We start from the raw sequence: 10824 nt of genomic DNA on the forward strand, positions 1-10824 counted from the left end.
CTCCTGGACAGCGGACAGCGATCACTTCAGAGATTCAGGGAGGTCTTCCTAAAGAGAAAGCTTTTATGAAGAAGAACTTCCTGTGAGGGAGAGATTGGGTGGACGAGAGTTGAGAATGAGATCTCCTCTTGTAATATTTCTTTTTCTTATAGTGAAGTTTGCATGTCCCATAGAGGTGAGCCCTTTTTTGACTGATCCACGTATTGATTGCTTTCTATTTTATTTCTTCTTTCTTCTTACTGCATCGCGCGGTATCGAAAAGATCCTGAGAGATGGTATTCTGATCAGACATCCATCCAACAAGTTTGGCAAAGATGCAATGGAGGTCTTGGCTTCGGAGTACATTACCTATATTCTCAAGCTGTCATAGGGAATCGTGGGCCTGTACTGCAACATGAAAGGCCTTACATGGCAGGATACAAATCTTCTCATGCAACATGGCAGGAAGAATTTTTGCGGGCACAAAATAGGCAACTCCTCCAATATTGCTTATCACAAAGTATTCTCATACTTTAATGGGACAAGGCTTGTATATTATACGACAGATATCTCAAAACTACATCATTTTTTAATTTATTTTGTTATAGTTTTCCTCGTAAAGCCATTTTGTCTTTTAGTTCAATGGTCGGTATCAGTGTATAACTGGTATCCTTGCATTGGTTATTCATAAGACTTATATCTAGGCATCTTCATCAACGCTCCAATCATATGGTTAGATTTGATGTATTCTATTTTGCTTCTAAGTACATGGATATAAACCTTGAACAGTTGTGGCATGTTTGCATTCAGGCTCATTAGCAAGAGGAAAATGATGATCAAATATATCATGTTGGCAATAAAGTACTTTTTTAAATCCTTCAGAACTGGATGATGTACAATTGTTCTTTGTCCCTTATTTGGCTACTGATTTTGCATAATTTTTGGTTCCCTAAGAAAGCAGTGTGTACTTCAAACTTGATTAATCAAATCATTATTATAATGCCATTCAAATGTTTATCAAGTCTCATCATTGGATTTCTTCTTCAAATAAATTTGCTAGATTAATTTCTCTAGTATCTTGTTTGATTTTTGATTACATATTTCAGCCCTGTGGTCCGTTTGTTCCGTGCATGATATCCTTTATGTTGTTTTTTTCTTTAAACTTATATTTTTCGTAGAAGACTTTAATGTTAATTGAATACGGTTTCTACCATCACACAGCATGCTCAAGACAATCGAGAGGTACCAGAGGTGCAGCTATAATGCAACAGATGCAATAGTTCCTCCAAAGGAGACACAGGTAGCTCTATCAATTTATGAAATTTGTGGACAGGTCAATATAAATATCCATGTAGATGTACGTACAAGCATGCATATATCACCCTTCCAGTTCATACTTGACAATTTAAAATTACTTTGTTTCTTTAATATACCTTAATGCATCCTTTTTTCTTATGCTGATAATTAGCACTTATCAGGAAAGCTGCATTATATATTCTCGTAATAAAAATATCACATTTCAAGTTTTAAAGTGATTTGAAGATTTTGTTGGACTTTTTTGGTTTCTGATTTATGTTAAATCTTGTGGTAAATATGTAGAGAAAATTTCACAAAAGTTTGATGTATTCCAAATATTCTAGGAGGTTTTGAAGAACCCATCAATTTTCCTCTTGTATGGACAGTAAAAAGAGCTTATATGATGTTTACTCTAAAGGTGAAGTAGCAAAACCGATGATCATATCAGTCCATAGCTTGGATTGATCCAAAAATCTGCTTTTATCACTACTTTAAGAAAAATTGCCAAATAGCTTCATACAGAGAAGGTAAAATCTTCTCAGCATGTAAAATTTATTTATCTGAAATAAGAAAGCGATGAGTTTTACAACATCTAAATATATGTAAATGAATAAAGGTAATTGATGCATGACCAGATAACTATTTAGTACTATTTTATGGCTTTATATTTTCTATCATAGACTAAATTGATCTTATATTTATATAATAAGAAGGACACTATCTGTTGTAATTTATGTTCCATAATATGCCTGATCAGTTTGTCTTGACCACTTTCACACACACACACACACACACATATGGTTATATTTCTGGAAATGGCCTTTTTTGCCTCGTCCTTGCTGATGCATCTGTTTCTTTGATGAATGTGAGGTTTTATTGTTTAACATGATAGAAATATTATGGTAACTTAAAAAGAAATCACTATGTCAAGGCTGTACAATACCTCTATAAGTATATCTACATATGTACGTGATATGTTTGTATATTATGTCTTGTTGTTTGATTGACCAGCATATGTTTAAATGACATTGATAATGGCTGCCCGTTTGCAGTTGCAGCATGTAATTATTAAATGCAGATCTCTTAAGAGAATATATATGATTGTTAAATTATGTTGATTTTCAATATTATGCAATTTATTATTATTTCTAAGGTTAATTTCTTTTTTTCTTCAAGAATCCATTATATTATGTATCCTAGAACTTCAAATTGGTTCGATATATATATTTTCAAAGAAATTGCATATGTCTTTGGGCTTATGATTACTGACCACGTACTATTTCTCTATTTGGAAGCAGAATAGTTATCATGAATATTTGAAGATGAAAGCTAGATTTGAATTTCTACACCATTCTCAAAGGTAGTGTTTTGAACATATATTCTGGTGAATTGCCTTGCCCTCCCTTCTGCTCTCTGCTAGATGTAGTTCCATAATTTGAATAATCATACTACATTCTTCCTGTCATGTGAGATTGTAATGATAATTTGAACGATGATATTTTAGAAATCTTCTTGGTGAGGACCTTGGTCCATTAAGTGTAAAGGAGCTCGAGCAACTTGAGAATCAAATAGAGATATCTCTCAAGCACATCAGATCAAAAAAGGTAATTGTGATTTTTTTTGAAAAGAAAAATATAGTACATCTATATATAGAAAGTTAAACAAAATGAGATAGTCTGGTTCTATAAATTGTATCCACTTAGGATTTGATTTTTGATAAGTTACATATTTTTGTCGAGAGGTTATTGGCAACTTTTTATATTGCAATATTTACGTTGAAGGAATAGAGCTAACGTAATGGGAAGAGGATTATAATAAATAAAAATTTTTCTTCATTTTGATGATTTAGTTCTTGATCCCTTCCTTGTGGCATTTGATGGTCACGGAAACTCATCACATGCAGTCTCTTTGGCCTTAAAATCTTCATATACTTGATCATTATATTATGTGCTCTTGGGACTTCTGTATATGAAATGAAAAGTAAAACATATGGGAAAACCTATCAATCCATTCATCAATGAGTTTGCTATTATTTGTTTGCAAGTATTTTTTGAGTCTTATATCTTGAGTTATCAAAACAATCCTATGGAGGTAATTTCCATATGAAAGTGTTGCATGATGAATTTTTTAATTTGTTATTAGAAATCGCAAATCCTTCACTCATGTCATCTGTAACTTGGTCATCAGAAATTTTGATCCTACAATGGCTACAAGTTGTGTGGCTCAGTTCGTTGTTTGCTTAATTTGCAGCTGCCTTTGATCTTTTTATATTAGTTCCCATGATATCCAAACTCAACCTACTTTTGGCTAAGGTTACTGTCTAGTTTGTGTATTGTTAAAATATTTACGAAAGAAAAGAAAAAATAAGAGAGAAATTTTTTTTTTATTATCTTTATTTTAATTTTATTTGATACATCTTAGAGGTTATTTATACTGGTATACGACTCCATAAATAAAAAATAATAACAACTGATACAGAATCAGGCCAACAAAAAAAAATAATATAGAATACTGTTAACAAAAGAAAATTCAATGAGATCACATCAACAAAGAAAAATATTATGGATTATTATGTGATCCCTAAAATCATATGATCATCTAAAATCATGTGATCACCTAAACTCATGCTAACACTCCCCTTCAAACTCAAGATGGTATTATAGGTGCTAATTTGAGCTTGAAGATTAGATCACAAATGTACTCAAAAGCTAATATAATAAACTGACATATCTGCTGGTGTGGTTGATCTAAAAGATATGATTGTGAGAAAACATAGAAGATGATGATCACAATAAAGTTGATGCTTAGAGAAAAGGTAGTCAAAGACTAATGATTTTTATTAGCAAAAATGCCATAGTAAAGAAAGTTGGTGCTCAAAGAGAAGGTAGCCGAAGGTCGATGATCCTTGTAGATAGAAATGCCACAGAAGAGAAGGTTGGTGTTCGAAGAGAAGACAATCTAAGATCGATGATCTTCGCAGACAAAAACATCATATAAAAGAAAGCTGATGCTCTAAGAGAAGATAGTCGAAAGCTAATGATAGAGAGAAATTGCTAAGAATAATAAGAAGAGACAACCGAAGATCAGAAGCTGAGGAGAAAAATAATGGAGAACAACTATGAATTCATCTAAAATAAAAGATTTTCGGACTTAATCTACCAAAAAATAGACGATCTGTAGATCTACTAAAGAATAGAGGATCTGAAAGAAGTGACGGTGGCCACAGCAAAGACGAAAGAGATGACGATAGCATATTAAGTAATCGATGGCTCTGATACCATGTTAAAATATTTACAAAAAAAAATAAATAAAAGAAAAAAGAGAGAGGAAAAAATTTTATTATCTTTGTTTCAATTTCATTCAATACATCTTAGAGATTATTTATACTAATATATAGACTCCATAAATAGAAAATAGTAACAATTGATACAGAGTTAGGCCAACAAAGGAAAATGATATAGAATAATGTTAACAAAGAAAAATACTAAGGGGAGTGCTAGCAAACAAAAATACTATGGGTTGTCGTATAATCTCTAAAATCATGTGATTTTGTAGAATCATGTGATCACTTAAAATCACGCTAATATATATGAAGCCAAGGGAAATGACGAGAGGGGTTAATCAAGTTGGATGGTATTCAAGTACATTATCTGGATCCTTCTCCGTGCACATTGTATTTGGGTTTGGGTTTGATCAGGTAATGCTGATTTCTTTGTCCTTGTTTGGAGGGGAAAATTGTTGCTGTGGGCAACCACCACATTCAAATGGATACCACGCAAACGCCTGAGAACTGATGAGAACATAGACTGGACTTTGATGCAGACAACCATCAAAACTTGGCAGTATACTGCTTTTCGTTCTTGGTGAAAAAAAGTGGTGACAATATATGTTTGTTTAAGTTTTGATTTTTGGCCATCGTTGAAGCAAGAGAGGGAGCCAATGATAATGGGTTATGTCTTGGAATTATTTTCCTAATAAATTTTCTATGCTGTTTAAATAGGATATTTGGTCACCTTTGCGCAGAATTTACGTCGCAAGTTAAAGGGAATTTTTGTGGCAAGGTTCTAACTACGTTGGCTTTGAATAAGTCCCAACCCGCCACCATTTTCTTGGAACAGGCCCAGGGTCCTACTTGGTGCTGTCACCCTGAACTATATTTTTGGTGATTTGTAATGGCTAATAGAATTTTGATAGCTCTATTGTTGTGATATTATTTTTCGATCGAAAGGCTTACAATCCTAAATGACCTATAGTTGAATGTATCGCAATAGTCTCCATGAAAAGAAACCAAAATTGCTGGAAGGTTGTGCATCTCTTCCCTTTGCTTTCGTTTTTTGCGTTTCAAGGACAAGCGGAATACAGCTTCTTGTATAACATGCATTATAGGACTTAGCTTTCCTTCAGATAATTTAATGGATACTTATAAAACAGTTCTAAAAATATTTTGTTGTTGGTTAGTGATGTCTGCAACGGTGACCAGAATAGCCAAAATTATGTTTGGATGGTGCATGTAGATTTCCTCTTTTTTTTCCTTTTTTATAGGTCTTAAGGATGTTTATGTTTCTGAACATGTTCTCTAAACATTTGCAGACCCAATTAATGCTTGATCAGCTATGTGATCTTGAGCGCAAGGTAACTTCCTTGGGTGCCTTTTATCCTTTACTAAGTTTCTGCTTTGCCGCCTGCACTTTCTTTCTTTCTTGTCTTTTCTTTTCTTTTCTTTCTTTCTTTTTTTGAGACAACAAAATTTATCTACATGCAGGAACAAATGTTGCAGGAAGCTAACAAAGCCTTGAGAAGAAGGGTATGATGATTTATCATTGATAACTAATGCCGTATTCTTGCTGACGACTATTTTTGGAAGTGAAAAAAAATTTCTATTTATAGTTGGGTCTAGTGAATAAATGGATAGAGCCCTATGGCTCTAATTACGGTGAAATAAAAAGCAACGAGCTTTTGTTCTTAATTTGAATGAATATCTGATCTAATTAGACGTTAAAGATAGATTAGTGCCTCATGCGGGAAAGGGTGGGTTCTTTTGTGAGTGGACCATTGATTTTTTTTTTTAATGAATCTTAATTATTCTTTATTATGGATTGAAGACGGATGTGTAGAAGAAATAGTATACTGATAAAAAAAATTTATTTCAAAGTCAAAAAAGTGATTGAATTGCAAAAATAAAAAATTTTTTATCTTCTTGTAATTATAACGAACATAAACCAATTGGATAGAAAAGGAGAGAAAAAAGATCAGTTGATTGGACTCTTTTGTTTTTTTTGTTTGTAGGATATATATTTTTTTTACTATAATTATATACATAATGTATATCTTGTTCTGACCATATTGCACTATGTATCATTTGATAACCCAAAAAATGAAATGGGTCCTACCTCTGGTTCAAGTAAAAATGGAAATGAAAGAATTACAAGGATATTTAGAAAAAAATAGATCTCAGCAACAACACTTTCTATATCCACTTCTCTTTAAGGAGTATATTTACACAGTTAAATAAATTGGATCCTTGCCAAGCCTTCTCTGGATGAATACTTATCTATCCATAGATAGATAAAAAGTATATACTATTATATACCAGTATACACACATTGGTTGAGCCAATGACTATTCATGATTCCATATTGAATCAATTACATACCGGTTTAAAATAAAATTAGAAGAATGTTATGGTAAAACTTCGTTTGAAACGATGTGGTATAAAGCAACGTGCGACTTGAAGGACATGATCAGCTGTGGATTCTTACATTCATCATTTTCTATAGGAATGAAGATGTTCTTAGCTCGACATGGTTTGTTCTGCTCTGTTAGGAACCTAATTTGTATTAGGTTGTAAGTAAATAGTACATGATGGAGCTCGAGCAGAAAGGATTGATTCGTTTATCAGGGGGAAGAATCTAGGGTTAGTAACTATTAATAAGTTAGACCAACTCTGTAAGTATATCCTCAATATATAAATCGAAAGGTTAAAAAAATCAAAAAATCAAAGAAGTTTGAAAAATAAAAAGTAAAATTTTTCAGAATTGGTAAAACTATTTCGATCAAAAGTGTATTACAAGGAAATCCACCATTCATATTCTATTTCTATAGTATAAAAAAAATAACAAAAAATAAAAAAGTATATTGCTGCTCTTTTGAAAGGAGTAAGGATCACCGAGGTAATGTCTAAACCCAATGATTTTACAAAGCAAAGATAAAGAATTTTGGAACAAGTAAACACTCAATTGAATCAGAACAAAGAATAAAAATAGATTCGAGATGAGACAAACAAAAGAGGTTAGAGATGGCTCAATAAATGTCTAAGGGTTTTCCTTCGAACTCTATCAGAATTATCCAACTTGAGTTATGAGTACGAATGAGATTTTTTTTTTTTTCTATAAGAAAGAATAAAAAAATGACTCAAATCATAGTCATTAATGGATCCATTTGCCATTATATACATATATAGAAATTTAGAATCTTTTTTTCTCGAGAGGTATGAGGAGAAAACCTCCCATACATTTCTAAGGAGGGCATTGTTTATTTATATCTATTCCAATGAGCCATCTACCGAATCATTGCAATTGATGTTCGATCCCGAAGAGAAGGAAAAGATCTTAGAAAAGTAGATTTTTACGATCTGATAAAGAATCAAACTTATTTAAATATTTCTCTTATTCTATATTTCTTTGAAAAAGGTGCTCAACCTATGGGAATTGTTTGTGATATTTTAAGGAAGGTAGAATTATTTCAAAAAAAAACTTCGATTCGAGTTAACTAAAGAAAAAAATAAAATTAATAAATAAAAAAAAGGAGGGTAACTAGTATCTATCTTTGTGTAATTATTTACACACAATTTATCTTTTTCTCACTGTATTCATAATTAATTTATTTTTTTTTTGTTTTGTTTGTTGCGAGAATCCACTAACAAATAAGAGGTTAATCTTGCTTATTGTATCTCTATTGGTTGAATAAACTCGAGATTTTTTCTTTACTTTACCCCTTTTATATTTTTTTTCATCTAAATTTATTATTTATGTTTATGTTGTGCCAATCCAACACAAGTCTTTATTTGATTTACTTAAATTTCTTTTCTTAACATTGGATTCATATTGACAATGGTGCATCGAAGAAATATAATTCGATCATAGATAAATAGATCCGTTTATCTCCACTCCATATTGATTTTTTCTTTCCTTCACTTCAATCAAATGATGGGTTTGCCCTGTCGGATTTACTGACATACAAGATGTATTTTTTTAACGAAAAAGAAAAAAAATTGATAAATAAAATGGTAGTTTGTCACAATTTTGACATCTCTATTGGAATCTGTTGTTGTTTAATTTGATTTGTCCATTTTGATATTTTAATATTTTTAATTGATCAACAAATCTATCGCAAAATATTGCCATCATTGATTAGTTGTTAAGCCTGCCATCCAGCTACGGTGTAGTATTCCTCAGTTTTCATTGATAATCCAGAGGCATGTCCAATGCACAGTAAGTTCAAAGAGAAAACAACATTTCTGAAAATTTTGAATTTATATAGAATCGCAGACAATATAGATGACAAGAAAAAAATAAACCTATATAAGTAAACAAAGCAATAAAGAACTAAGTATATGAAATCATGAAATGAGGCAAGCATTCCACCAGGGGAAGAGATAGGCGTCGATGTGGGTCTTCTTCTTTTCACGTTTTTTTAGGGTGAGAAACAATGTTGTCAAGAGTCCATTAAAATTTCTAATGGATATATGTTAGTCTTTTCTCCATCATGGTCCAAATTGACAGATTCAAAGGCCTCAACTGATGCTGTTTAATAAGGACGGATGCATAAGGATGGTCATTTTATAATTGTACTCGCTTAACATTGTTTACAAAAATGATTTCTGTTCTCTTGGATGGATAATGGATGATCCTCATTTCTCTTGAGAGCCGCGCGAAGTATGAAATACTTCTACTGTCATGGCAAGCTTAAAAAGCAGTATTTTCTGGGAGTATCTCTTTCTTCTTCTTTTTGAATGCCATTTCACTTTTAATCAGTAAGCGATTAAAAACAATTTTCGAATCATCATCTTTTTCTTTTTTTTGTTCCTTTAATCTTGGCTGCCTAAAGTTTCTTGTTGGTAATCCATCTTCTCGATGTAAAGCTCTCTCCATCTCTCTCTCTTTGCTCAATATTTAGCTTTTATCTTGGGAGCTCATTTGGTTTGTGAGAAAAATTCTTTCTCATTAAAATAATTTTTTTTGAAAAGCTAATTCTGAGAATATGATACTTAGAAAAATAACTTTTGCATATTTGGTTGATCATGAAAAAGTGACATGTTATAAAATATCTGTTTGATTGAGCATCTATTTTTTTTTAAAAGATATATAAAATAACTATTATATCCTTAACAAAAAAAAAAGAAAGACCCTTATTCTATTCACGACTTTAAAGGTATTTTTTGAAAAAAAAAATCAATTCCCAACCTGTGGTAAAACCAAAAATCTGTGTCCTAGATAGGTTTTTCTTTTTTATGAAATATGTAAATTTTATTCTTATGAAAATGCACCTTCTTCTTTTGTAAACTCCAATTAAATAAGAGGGTCTTCATTTTTTTAAGGGAAAAAAAATTCCAGACTGTAAAGGTAATCGAAGTCACTTCATAATTTTGAGCTTTTTCATGACAGTTGGAAGAAGATACAATTAATTCCCTCCAACTTTCATGGCAAAATGGAGCCAATGTTGTGGGGAATGCCCCATGTGATGGTGAACCTCCTCAAACAGAGGGATTCTTTCAACCGCTGGGATGTGAACCTTCTCTGCAAATTGGGTAACACACTCATTCTTGTTGAACACAGTAGATTTTTTTTTTTTTTTTTGGCAGACTAAACCCAGTAGATTTACCCATTTTTTTCGTTTACTAATCGCATGATGGATGATCTTGTATCTGCAGATACCAACCAGTTTGTATAAATCAAATGAACACTGAAGCAACCACCCAGCATGTTAATGGGTACATTCCCGGGTGGATTTGACAACTTACTGAAACTTCAAAAGCTTTCTACCTCTACGGCTGAAAATGCTACCTAATAAATTTTATTTCTTTGATCTTTATGTTTCCTTCCTGTTTTCATATTACTCTGATCTTCCTTTCCCTGAAAGTCTGATATGAAGATATGATAATAATGAAGCTTCAGTCTTCGAATTTGTAAAGCAAACAAATTATTTTTGCTAGATGAATGTGGATTGGTATAATAGTTTGTATCAAAATAATACTATATAAAAGTTAATAAGATATATCATGAATAAATTTTTATTGTCTCAAGTGAACATTCTGAGTAATAGATGGGATCGTATATGCTGCTCATGTTAGTTTATGGATGTACTCCCAGTGGCTCCATTGCATTTTGTTCCAGATTATAACATATGAGAGATTGTATATTTTATAGCCTATTTTGTTTGGCACGGACAGCTTGCTCAAAATTAATGTCAAACACTTGCTTTAATCCCTCTTAGCTTTTTGAATAGATTGCAATTTTTTCCTTGTCTTTCTCTTATTTTGTGCCATTGCTT

The 10824-nt window shown here is 31.9% G+C and overlaps 1 protein-coding gene across 1 annotated transcript in view; it reads left to right on the forward strand.

Moving 5' to 3' along the window:
• LOC105056069 (agamous-like MADS-box protein MADS2) overlaps nt 1–10581 on the forward strand; it is a 40505-nt gene extending 29924 nt beyond the window's left edge. Inside the window, exons 2-8 of the mRNA XM_010938136.4 lie at nt 1201–1279; nt 2574–2635; nt 2780–2879; nt 5866–5907; nt 6038–6079; nt 9939–10081; nt 10205–10581. Of these exons, the coding sequence (XP_010936438.1) occupies nt 1201–1279; nt 2574–2635; nt 2780–2879; nt 5866–5907; nt 6038–6079; nt 9939–10081; nt 10205–10286 (550 nt within the window). The 3' untranslated portion in view covers nt 10287–10581. The remainder of the gene's footprint in view (nt 1–1200; nt 1280–2573; nt 2636–2779; nt 2880–5865; nt 5908–6037; nt 6080–9938; nt 10082–10204) is intronic.
• Nucleotides 10582–10824: the final 243 nt, after the last annotated feature.

The sequence above is a fragment of the Elaeis guineensis genome, chromosome 13, assembly GCF_000442705.2.
Source record: "Elaeis guineensis isolate ETL-2024a chromosome 13, EG11, whole genome shotgun sequence".
NCBI classification, from domain to species: Eukaryota; Viridiplantae; Streptophyta; class Magnoliopsida; order Arecales; family Arecaceae; genus Elaeis; species Elaeis guineensis.